Here is a 13,096-nt window from a genome sequence, read left to right on the forward strand (position 1 = left end):
TTTTTAAGAGCAGGTTAGACAAACACCTGTCAGGGATGGTCTAGATAATACTTAGTCCTGCCATGAGTGCAGGGGACTGGACTAGATGACCTCTCGAGGTCCCTTCCAGTCCTATGATTCTATTTATCTTTTTTACAGTGCAAATATTTGTAATTAAAATAATATAAAGTGAGCACTGTACACATTGTATTCTGTGTTGTAACTGAAATTAATATATTTGAAAATGTAGAAAACATCAAAAATATTTAAATAAATGGTATTCTATTATTAACAGTGCGGCTAAAACTGTGACTAGTCGGGATTAATTTTTTTAATCGAGTTAATTTGTTTTGGGTTCACTGTTTGAGTTAACTGTGACTTACAGCCCATATATCTATATCTATCTATATATTATAATCTTATAATACTATAGAATATAAAAATATTCCCAAAACAAAAACCCTCCACTGCATACACTTCTCCCTCTGGGAGAACAGATGAGAGAACAAAAGCATGACATATATTAATCATGTAACTTTATGCACTACTGGAAGGTGCTCAGATACTACAGTGATGAGAGTGGTGTAAGAATCTTCATAGAATAGAACAGAAGTAGTTAAAAGAATATTATTACTGGTAAAATTTGCAAATGATACAAAGATTGGGGACTGGTAAGTAATGAAGAGGATAGGCACTGGTTCAACATGATCTGGATCTCAACAATCAGCAATTTGTGTTTCAATATGGCCAAATATAAGATCTTACCTTTAGGAACAAAGAATGAAGACCATACTTACAGAATGGGGGGGGGGGGGGAGAGGGGGGCTATCATGGGAAGCAGTGACTTAAAAAGACTCGAGGATCATGTTGGATAATAAACTGAACATGAGCTCTCAATGCAACGCTATGACCAAAAGGACTAACGAGGTCCTTGGATGTACAAAGAAATATCAGATAAGAGTAGAGAGGTTATATTACCTCTGTATTTGGCACAGGTGCACCTACCATTGGAATACTGTGTCCAGTTCTGGTGTCCACAATTCAAGGATGTTGAAAAACTGGAAGAGCCATGAGAATAAGTAAAGGATTGGAAAACATGCCTTATAATGAGAGAAATGCAAGGAGCTGAATTTATTTAGCTTGTATGATGGAATATACTCTGTATTCACATCCTATATGCTACTGTAATAATCTTTGTACAAAGTATGCCTGTAGGTATCATTTGAAAACTCATAATCTGCTGGTCAGTATTGTCCTGGTAAAATATGTGTGGCAACACTGTACGTGAAGTTAAAAGATCCCCCTGTATGGTGTTATTAACACACGTTCCAAACCCCATAGCCCTGCCCAAACAGAAGCTGGCAAACCGATCTGTCCTAAACAAAGAAATGTGTGCTTGCCTTAATTTGCATTTAAGCAGTAAACAGAGTCATCAAGAAGGAAGGGAAGACAAAGGAAGTTCAAACAGGTGAAAAAAACAGCAGGGAATGAGACTCCTGGATCTCAGCTGGAAATTTTTTCAAGAGGGGGACTGAAACTATAAAAAGGAGGGACAAACATCCCATGGCACCTCTTTTTCTTTCCCTGCCCATCGCATTCACTGCACCTGAAGAGAAAAAGAAAGCAGCCACTGGACTCTGTGGGAGAGGTCCTGAGCTAAAGACTTTGGTCAGTAAGACTGCTGAAAGCATGTCATGAGAAAACTTTGCTTTGAATCTATATAGTTTCTTAAGCTAATGAATCTATATAGTTTCTTAAGCTAGGCACCAGTAAGTGTTTTATCTTTATTTTTCTTGTAACTATTTCTCACTTTTATGCCTCATTACTTTCACTTTAAATCTCTCTCTTTGTAGTTAATAAACTTGTTTTATTGTTTTATCTAATCCAGTGTGCTCAAACTGAGGTGCTGGGTGATGTCATTTGGAGTAACAAATTGTGGGCATATTATTCCCTTAAAGGAATAATGGACTTAATATATTTGTACTGTCCAGAAACGGGCTGGGCAGTACAGGACTATCATGGGGTGTATGTACCACATGCTAGCCCAGCAACCAAAGGGTTAATATAGGCACTGCTGATCAGCAGTCTGACAGCAGCTGGGAGAATAAAAGGGCTGGGAAGCAGAAGAGCGGGGAGGCTAACAGAGGAGGAGTGAGCAAACTGGAAAAAGGAATGTCTATGCTAGAGACATGCCCAGGGACAACACCCCTGAAAAGCGACCAACAGATTGAAGAGCCTACAGAGGCCTGAGGGAAGGTAGAAAGGAGCTCAGGGCACTGTCAGAGTTGGTGAATGCTGACTCTCCTTGTCTAGCTTGAAGGCCCTGAACTGGAACCCAGAGGAGTGGGTGGGCCTAAGTTCCATTACCAACCCCCATGATAGATCTGAGAACAGATGGAGTTTCCAGATTCCTGGACACCAAGAATGGACTGACAGCCCTGCTGAGCTGAGTGATCCAGAGCCATGCCCCGTTTGTCCAAGGGGACACTGTTGCACTGACCCTGCCTCATAAGGCCTTACATTTTTGGGGGAAAATATGGGACTGGGAGTGTGTTGGGGTCACCCTGCGATAATTTTTAAGGCTGGTAAGCGCCAAGGTGTGGATGGCTGGCTGCAGAACACTCACAGACATAGCTGGGAGTGACATACATGCTGGAGGCGGTTTGTGAACAGTCTAGGTTGGGGGCCACAGCAGTAAGACATTGTAAAGGGCACTGTAGGTTACAGGGCAGGAGTGATTCAGCTACTCATTAGTCTGGATTGTACCCTGGTATGTCACAACTTGTCAAAGAGAAGGTTAAGGGATAACTTAATCACAGTCTACAAGTGCCTACATAGGGAACAGAAAATTTAAAATAGAGACCTCTTCAATCTGTCAGACAAAGGTATAAAAAGATTCAATGGTTGGAAGTTGAAGATATACAAACTGAGACTAGAAATAATGTGCAAATTTTTAACAGAGAGGGTAATTAAACCATTGGAGCAACTGACAGGGGCTGTTATGGATTCTCCATCACTGGAAATTTTAAAATCAAAATTGGATATTTTTCTAACAGATATGCTCTAGTTCAACCACAGCTATTGGATTTGCAAAAGGAATTAAGTCAGGAAAGGTCTACAGCCTGTTTTATGCAGTGGTCAGACTAAATTATAAGAATGGTCCCTTTTGGCCTTAAAAACGGAATCTCTGAAAACAGGAGAGCTAACAGACTTTGCTGCAAATGCGACTATAGTATTTGATATTCAGAGAGGGCAGACAAGATAATCAAAATAGACTCATTTGATTTAGAAATAGAAGACCCAGGTACAGCAGATAGTTCACGGATTCTTCCATGATAGTTCTGGGTACTGAATGCAGGAAGGACAAAGATCGAGAAGTTGAGGATTCAAGCAAGTTGCTCTTCACGAGACATTTCTTGCCCCTTTTTCTTAGTTTATCTGCTTTCTGACTCATGTTGAGTAAAAATTTTGTTCTCTTGGGAAGGGGCAGGAGTATGCTTCTCATACTTAATCCATAGCAAGGCAGAGCAAGACTGGGGAATGAAAGGCATAGGATGCTGTTCAGGATCTTTAGTGCCAAACTTTTGCCATAGTTCAATGTATGCTACTGCCTATCACAGATTTAATCACATCAAACAACCCAGAAGTTTCTAACTAGTTTACCAGAATTGCAGAAAGGAGAACAACGATGGAGACAAAAGATGCACAAGGAGCCTCAGTTTTGTCAAATGCTACTTACGCCAAGAGCAGCTTGGTAGGTGACCTCAGATGGGAAGGTAAATGAAGGCCCAGTTGTAACCGGGCTGCTAGGGGGCGGGGTCACAATAATCCCTGTGGTACTGATATGAACCTGTCAAAAAAAAGAATGATGTCAGTTTTAGGTAGTTCCTAAAACAATAGATTGTCATGGTAGATTAACCTTTTGATTAATGTACTACCAGCACTCTTCTGTGAATACCATCATCAGCAACTTTAGCTTGTTACTTTGACTTTCTGATAGTAATTTACATAGAATATTTGTATTAGATGACACTGCTCATTTTTCAGGCTCTATATAAGCCAGAAATAATCTTTCAGAAAAATTGGGAGCTATACATGCAACTAACTGGGTAAAAAACACTATATGTTTATTTTTCTCTAAATAGCAGAGAGCAAATGAGTTTAAATATAAAACATTTAATTAGTTTGTAAACTTCATGTGAAATCCTCTCAGCATTTTATAGCTTTCATTAATATATTCTCCCCACAACTGTCAACTTTACAAGTACTGTAATACAGAAGACTGTTCATCAAACACAGTAGTGTGTAATCAAGACTTTAGAGCAGGGGCGGGCAAACTTTTTGGCCTGAGGGCCGCATCGGGTTTTGTAAATTGTATGGCGGGCCGGTTAGGGGAGGGGGTCGTAGCCCGGCCCCCGACCTCCTATCTGCCCCCCCCCCCCGGGACTCCTGCCCCATCCAACCCCCCCCCGTTCCCTGACGGCCCCGCTGGGACCCCTACCGCATCCACACACCCTCGCTCCTTGGCCCCTGACTGCCCCTGGCCCCCACCGCCCCATCCAACCCCTCCTCTCACTCCTGATGGTGCCCCCAGGACACCTGCCCCATCCAACCACCCCTTCTCCCTGTCCCCTGACTGCCCTCGGAACACCTGCCTCTGACTGCCCCCTGCCGCCCCATCCAACCCCCCCCTCCTTCCTGACTGCCCCCCCTCCCAGGACCCCTGCCCCCATTCAACCCCATCTCCCCCCCCCGACCACCATCCACACCCCCACCCTCTGACCACCACACCAAACTCCCCTGTCCTCTATCCAATCCCCCCTGCTCTCTGCCCCCTTACCGCGCTGCCTGGAGCACCGGTGGCTGGCGGCACTACAATCGTGCCGCCCAGCTAGAGCTGGGCCACGTTGCTGCCGCCACCACACACAGCACAGAGCAGCGGGTCAGGCCGGGCTCTGCAGCTGCGCTGCCCCAGGAGCTCACAGTCCCGCCACCCAGAGCATTGCGCCGGCGGCAGAGCGAGCAAGCTGAGGCTGCGGGGGAGGAGGGACAGCAGGGGAGGGGCTGTGGGTGAGCCTCCTGGGCCAGGAGCTCGGGGGCCAAGCAGGACAGTCCTGTGGGCCACATCCGGTTTGCCCACCCCTGCTTTAGAGGAACACTCGAGGTTTTTAAAAAATAGAATCAGATATAATCTAAAACTCTCCCTTATCAGTATCAGAAATGACATCAGAGATTGTTCAAAGTCCAAGAGTTTCTGTAGTCAAATTTATCTTTTACCATGTATGCTCTTTGTTAATTTTCAGTATTTTATTCAATTTGGAGAACAAAAATTAAACTGACTAGTCTAGTTTCTGGTTTCCATATATTATAATAAATCTGCTGATGGTTTTCTTTTATTTACAGAACTTCAACAGAATGCTTAAACTGAAAAACCTTTCTATTCACAACACAGTAGGCTTTGCAAACAAAAAACAAACAAACAAACAAACAATCTCCCCAAACCCCTGAATTTGGAGCCTAACCTAGTTGAAAACATCCCTTTACATATAATGTATTACATATGTTTAGTCTGAAAGGATCAGAAGCCTTTATTATGACAAAAATGCTTTAGAATATTCATTAAAATGTATGAAATGTTTTGTATTTAATTTCAGGTAGCTTACCTGAGAAGGAGCACTGCAGGAGAGGCCTGTCAGTTCACTTATACGGGCAGCCGCTGTGGGGTTACTGGAACTGATGAGGACAGGAGGACTAATTTCCATCGAGTGACGGTTTTGAGAAGACTGCGAGGACTTGTTGGACATGGTAAGGGAGGTAAAGGAGTGCCGTTTTTTGGTGTTCTTCTTTGTATCAGTGTGCTTTTGGACTGAATTGTTGTGGGATGCCCCCGAGGTACCTTCTCCAGAGTCAACAGCAGAACCTGAGGACTTATCCAACTCTATAAGCTGCTTGGCTGCTGTATTAAACTGCAAAACAACCAACACATTAAGAAACGATTTTAGAAATCTTTAATTTAAGAAAAATAATTAAGTAGTTGACTGGACAGAGGAAACACTTCTAGACTTTACTTTTATTCATAAATAAGAATCAAACTGAAAACTATGGAATTCAGAACTCTTTATGATGTACTAACTCACTCTATAACTAGATGTCCTACAGGTACAAGTCTTTCACTATAACCTACTTAAGTGAAGTTTGATATGGTCCCGGTGAATGTCCATTCCACAGTAAGACTTTTGAGCTTTTCCAAAGAGATGTGACACAAGCCTGAAGACCTAATGCTTTTGTGGTCACTTCTGCTAATGGATTTCACAACTCTTGCATGTTTGATTAGCATCAGCAGTAATAAAAGCAACAGACTTTTTGTTTTAATTTATCCATAATTTATCCATTAATATCTTGTCCATTATGATAAATTACATTATATTATGTAGGCAACTAAATCCTGTCTCTGCAATAAAGAAGTAAAGAATCTTAGGCATTTTAATCTTCTGACAGTCAGCAGATTAACACTAGATAAAATAAAATAAAATAAAATAAAATTTAGAAGGGTAAGAGTTTATTCTTCATAAAACCATGTTAACAACTGCCAGGAAATTCTATTTATAGCTTTAAACTGTTGTAAGAAACAGTGTAGGGAGACACATTCATTCATGAACTAAAGTACATCAATACAAGTAGACAGCAAGTGCTTCTTTAGACATATTAATCCACATTAAAAATAATGCCCATTTTTAACGTGAATAACCTCTATTTGGAAAATTTGTTTGTATTTTGCGGGGGAGGAGCGATTTTTTTCATGAAGAACCAATTAAGAACAATCAAGAGGAAAATATAGGATAGCTTACTAAGGAGTCACTGTTTTTTTAACCTCAGCATAGTCTTTTCTTTATTTACCTTAGCCATTTTCCTGGGAGTTATAAGACTCCTGCTATGTTTAGGGGAAGTTTAAAAAATGCTTTATTTCACCAAAACCTCACTATATAATTATTGTATTATTTGTATTCTGGCAGCCCCCACACTGAGCTAGGTGCTGTCCACACAAAGGAAGCCAGCCCATGCCCTGAACAGTTTACAATCTAAGAAGATAAGTACTATACAAAAGGTGGGAGACAGGGATAAAACATACTGTTAAAATAGTGTGCGCGTGTAAATGTGTGTACAAATATGCCCGTATTTGTATACATATACAGACTTCATTAACAAAAATTAACTATCCCCAACTGCCTTCTACTTTAGCCAGTATTAGTTGGCAAATTTCATGTAGACTTCATAATACAAATGGGTCTTCAACTGGGATTTGAAGGATCCGTTCAGGGAGGAAACTCAATGCCAGCGGGAGTGTGTAGAAAACCCCCCCACAAATGTGGGAGAAACAGACAAATGGGGGTAAAGGCTGGAATTGCCAGAGTAGTGGAGGATTGACATAAAAACAGACAAAAGCAGATAAGCAGGAAAGGGCAGAGTTGTGCAATGCCTGGAAGGCAAGGACAAAAGATTTGAACTTAATGCCATGGAAAGGGGAAGTCAGAGGAGGCATTCAAAAAGAGTGGGATGACGTGGCCAGTGCAATAATCCTGAAGATGATTTTAGTGTTTGGAATGGAGTAGAGAAGAGCAATATGAGTTTCACAGAAGGCACAGGATTAAACAACATGGTGGCAAACATTTCCAAGACCTGTGTATACTACAACTTCCCGTTGCTACCACTGGTGGTGAATTATACCTTTCGAAGACTGTTAGTGCAGGCAAGGCCAAAAATAACCTAGTGCAGTTCCTGTTCCATTGTAGAAAGAGACTAACCATAATGGTTATACACACAGCTCTGCCAATGAATTTTCAAAACCGTGCTCCTTATTTAGTATTGAGATTGAACATTTTATAAAAAGATTAAAACCATGTTTTTAAGACGCTAAGGGAAACATTTTATGCTAATTTATTATTGAGCTTTAAGTTGATTAAATTCCAGATATGTGGGCTGGAGGACACAAAGCAAGAAAAAAATGTTAACAAGAAGCTGAAGAAAATTGCTCTGACACTTGAATTCTCATGGTTCTATCCTGCAGACTGAATAAGTAGCTAGGCACTGTGAGGATTAGACATACTGCAGATTTGGTACTCCTATCCATTTTATTCTTCCATCTCAGATTAAAATTCTTCCTATCATTCACAAGAATATGCACATCCTAGCTCCTAGGAAAACATGTTTTACATAATGGCAACGACAGTTTAAGTTTCCATCCATTTCTATTCCCTGTCTGCAATGTATGTAATAAAGATTTTGTTCCCAGATGACCCAGAATTACAGAAAGAAAACCAATACTTCATTTACAAAGCAAGAATCACCTATTGGGGAAGAGCAATTAAATGAGTGAAAGGCTTACCCAAGGGTCTCAAAATCCACTGCGAAAAGCTCCCTCAGGTAACTGTTCCACTTAATTATGTTTGTTTACTTTCTGAAACTAATAATGCCTGCAGGATCTGCTTCCGCTATACACAGGGAACCCCAAATTAGAGAAAGATTTTGGCATGTTTATGTGATTAATCCAAGTTTAGTCAAGCATAAGGAATCTGCTGAACTCTCTTAGGCAGGGAAACAAACACGAAAGAGTATCAGAGGGGTAGCCGTGTTAGTCTGGATCTGTAAAAAGCAACAGAGAGTCCTGTGGCACCTTTAAGACTAACAGATGTATTGGAGCATAAGCTTTCATGGGTGAATACCCACTTCGTCAGACGCATGTAATGGAAATTTCCAGAGGCAGGTATAAATATGCAGGCAAGAATCAGTCTGGAGATAACGAGGTTAGTTCAATCAGGGAGTGTGAGGTCCTCTGCTAGCAGTTGAGGTGTGAACACCAAGGGAGGAGAAACTGCTTTTGTAGTTGGCTAGCCATTCACAGTCTTTGTTTAATCCTGATCTGATGGTGTCAAATTTGCAAATGAACTGAAGCTCAGCAGTTTCTCTTTGGAGTCTGGTCCTGAAGTTTTTTTGCTGTAAGATGGCTACCTTTACATCTGCTATCGTGTGGCCAGGGAGGTTGAAGTGTTCTCCTACAGGTTCTCCACACGAAAGAGTGGCATATAGGCTAAACAGTGGAATGCACTGCTTATTGGCCTTTCCTTCAAAAGGAACTGGAGACAGTAACAGTTGCAGAGTATAGTTGCTCATTTCTTCCTTGGGATAGGAAAGGGAGAGCTCATCAGATCTGCTCTCTTGTGTGCATGAGCTTCAGACACATCAGAGGATCAGTGAAGCATATATCCCCACCCCTAACTACAAAGCACAAGGAAATAAGCTGTACCACATTTATGTTCCATTTATTAGTTCCCTCTTCTCAACCTCAACTACCTGTCATCTACCACCCACAGCCCACCTTCAACCTGAATACTAATGGCACACGAACTCTGACTCAGCATTAGGCTGGGGCTAAGTCTCTCTCGGTCAAGGATCCTTGATTGTGAAATTCCCATACAGGCTACTTTTAGGGCACACTTCAAGACCCATTTATTTCACTTGGCTTATCTATTTGGAGGACACTCTTTTCAATGTGAATGTAAAGAAGGTTATTTAAAATGAATACTTCTCTTTAAATAAATTTGACATGTACCAGAGTATGATTTTTCCATTAAGAACATGAAGTGCTCTTTTTGAAAGCAATGAAAAACATTGACTTTTGCATAATTTTTCCATTGTACATTCCAGGCTGACAAGACAAGTGAAGGCAAGTTTATATAAAACGTTTCATTCAACTGTTCTTGATTTAATATTACTAGAAGAGACTCTAATTTCCCCCCCAACACTATAATTAAGACTACTTTGTCTAATGGTGATTGACAGCAAGTCTAGCCTAATAAATGCAAGATTTCAAAAAGTACTGAGTCAGGAATTCAAGCTCCCTAAAGGAATGGAGATAATTAAAAAATGAAACATGTTTTGAACTACTTTTTTTGATGGTTTGGGGCTAGGGCGGGAAGAAGAGGGTTAGTAAGGAACATGACTGATTTGGTAGGTAAATCTTGAGTTCTCACTGACTAAACTCACAAACTGAAGGATGGATGCAATGCTACGAAATTATACTATCTTCTTAAAATTCTACCAAAATGAACATTTCACTTGTATTGTTAATACTTGTATGTTTTGTGCATTTGGTATAGATTCCCTTTTTAAAAGACTACTGGTGGATTATTGTAAGAATGCTTGCCATTCATTCCACTGCAGTTTCAACAGGGTACTGCACATTACAGAAATTTGAAAATAATATTTTCCTCTCTATATGCCCTATAACTGAAAAGTGTTTCCCAAAAAGCTCTATACTCCATTATATGTGCCCACTTTACTTTCTAGCTGTTACTGGAGACTTAAAAAATCTTTAGATTTGGAGGAAAATGTATGTGGATTTCATTAATTGTTGAAGAAAGAAAGAAAGATCAAATGTGGAGTTTATTTAGGAATGTACATTGTACTCAGCACTATAGTCTATGCATACTGATTGGTCTTGACTGGATAACTTTGGTGTTCTGATTACTCTTCTGAATTGAAAGTTTTTTTATAAGAAGACATAAAATCAAAAAAGTTATGAAACTAAACACACAATTCTAGGCTCAAAAATAACTTTTCCCCTTCAATGTGCAAGAAAGTAGTTTAGTTGTTTTTAATGTGCAGTAAAGAGGAATCTGATATTAGTGGTCACCACATGTAGCAATTATTAAGCTACAATGAACAAATCTTACTTTTCAAAAGCCAGTGCTTACATTTACCTCTGTAGCAAGCAGTGATTTAAAAAAAAAAAAAAATTGGTGCAAGGTTCAAATTGAAATTTTTTTTGTTTTGTTTTCTTTGATGTTTTCAGAGGCAAGAAAGAATTTCAGTGCAATTTATCTACAGTTAAAAAATGTAACAGCTTGGGTGAGACCCAATTACAACATGACTGGACACCCTTGCCATTAAAACACTTCTCAGAATTGATTTACTCTTTGCTTTTATATCATAAGTTTAATTTTGCAAAATTAATCAGATATAAATGATCCAAAAGAGTGGAATAGAGTGCCCCAAATTTAACCATGTAACAACCATGTCTTCTAATACATTTACTGGTGAAAACTTGGTCCCATTATAGTCAACAGAAGTTTTTCCATTGACTTCAGTGGAGACAGGATTTCACCCTATGTCTGCACAATACGAACAAACCAATGGTGTTTATATAAATAAAAACAACAGAAATCCCATTATAGCACTAATTACACCTCAGTTATTGGTTTCAGACACTTGTTTGTAAAACTGGGTGCAAATAAAACCATTCCTATTTCTCCAAAAAGGACGTTGACTGAGCGAACAGCCTTTGTTGTGAAAGATGCCTAGGATCTGGAGGTTTTGACATTTTAAGCACAAAAGCAAATGTCCAAAAATATGTATTTATGTTGCATACATTAGTGTCTTGAAAGAAGCTGTTATATTCTGTCATAATATTAATAATATTAAAGTTTAACATAATTTTGTTTGTATCAATCACCTAAACCTTTTAAAGTGATATGAGAATTGTTATATAATCCAAGAAAAAAAGTAATTCAAGGTGAAGGCTAACAGCTTTCTGCACATCCCACTGCTCCTCATTATACCACATTTTGGATCAATTCATGCTGTAACATGCCATAGGCCAGAACCTGCAAGACCCTGAACATCTTCTGTGATATGTTCAGCATCCTCAACTCCCATCTGACTTTAGTTTGCTTACCATATAACAGTAATAATAATGATGAATATATAAAACACTCTCACAGAGACCGTCTGAGAACTGTGCAACAGTTAAAATAAAAGAAACAATTAAAACATCATAAAACAAATACTATGAAAACACAAGAGACAACTTTTTTTAAAAAGAGGGCAGGGCAAGGGAATGGCTAATACAAGGGACAAAAAATGCGATCAACATAGAAAAACCCACTGGGAAAGAAAAGTTTTCAATTATTTATAGACTAACAAATTTATTAGAGCATAAGCTTTCGTGGGCTACAACCCACTTCTTCGGATGCATATAGCTATATGCATCCGAAGAAGTGGGTTGTAGCCCACGAAAGCTTATGCTCTAATAAATTTGTTAGTCTCTAAGGTGCCACAAGTACTCCTGTTATTTTTGCGGATACAGACTAACACGGCTGCTACTCTGAAACCTGTCAATTATTTATGTAAGTTAGATAAGGGATGGGTGGAAGTAGATATCCAGGTACAGCAAATACCATATGCTAAAGGCCATCAGAAAGACTTTGTCATAAGCTGATCTGAGTGTGATGGTAGAAATTGACTGGTATTAGAGAAGACACACCCACCTGGCCAAAGCTCGTGGATATCTCTTGAATACAGACAGATAGACTTCTCAATTAGTGCAGGTTAAAGTTCATTATTTATTTGACAGAAAGGCTGAGAACACCTCAAAAGCAAATGTTAGGGAAAATACAAGTACTCAAATGTGCTAAGTTTGAAGTTTACAATTATGTAGTTAGATCTAAGATGCTCCTGGATATACAGTTCGTAGCTGTGGCCAAGATTTTCTATCTTTCATAGGCAGGAAGGTGATATCTTTTCTTTTGGATGGTCTCTTCACTACAATTATTGTTGTTTTTCCTCCCCTCAAGATCAGACTGCAACAACATACTCTGTGTGGAGTGACACATTAGAACTATTCAGAACTTAAACTAGTGTAGAATGTAGGAACCTACTTGTTACAGAAGGATAATCTTAGTTTCTTGGGGTTAAGGCACTGGACTGTGAAAAAACGATTACTCATCTTGTTCTTCGAGATGTGTTGTTCATGTCCATTCCAATCAGGTGTGTGCGCGCTCACGTGCACGGTAGCTGGAAGATTTTTCCCCTAGCAGCATCCGTTGGCCTGGGCGTCCCCTAGAGTCGCGCCTTCCTGGCGCTCAATATAGAGCCCTGTCGATCCGCCACCCCCTCAGTTCCTTCTTGCCAGCTACTCTGACAGAGGGGTAGGAGAGTGGGTATTGGAATGGACATGAACAACATATCTCAAAGAACAAGAGTTATGAGAAGTTGAGAAACTTTTTTTTCCCCCTTCGAATGCTTGTTCATGTCGATTCCAATCAGGTGACTCACAAGCCCA

At 39.9% G+C, this 13,096-nt stretch overlaps 1 protein-coding gene across 1 annotated transcript in view; it reads right to left on the minus strand.

Annotated features, from left to right (window-relative positions):
* The window catches only part of SH3RF1 (SH3 domain containing ring finger 1), a 166,487-nt gene that overhangs the window by 64,908 nt on the left and 88,483 nt on the right, over positions 1-13,096 (minus strand). The window contains exons 4-5 of the mRNA XM_065405235.1: positions 5,643-5,945; positions 3,719-3,829 (exon numbers count right to left, since the gene is read on the minus strand). Of these exons, the coding sequence (XP_065261307.1) occupies positions 3,719-3,829; positions 5,643-5,945 (414 nt within the window). The remainder of the gene's footprint in view (positions 1-3,718; positions 3,830-5,642; positions 5,946-13,096) is intronic.

The sequence above is a fragment of the Emys orbicularis genome, chromosome 5 (assembly GCF_028017835.1).
Source record: "Emys orbicularis isolate rEmyOrb1 chromosome 5, rEmyOrb1.hap1, whole genome shotgun sequence".
Lineage (NCBI taxonomy): Eukaryota > Metazoa > Chordata > Testudines > Emydidae > Emys > Emys orbicularis.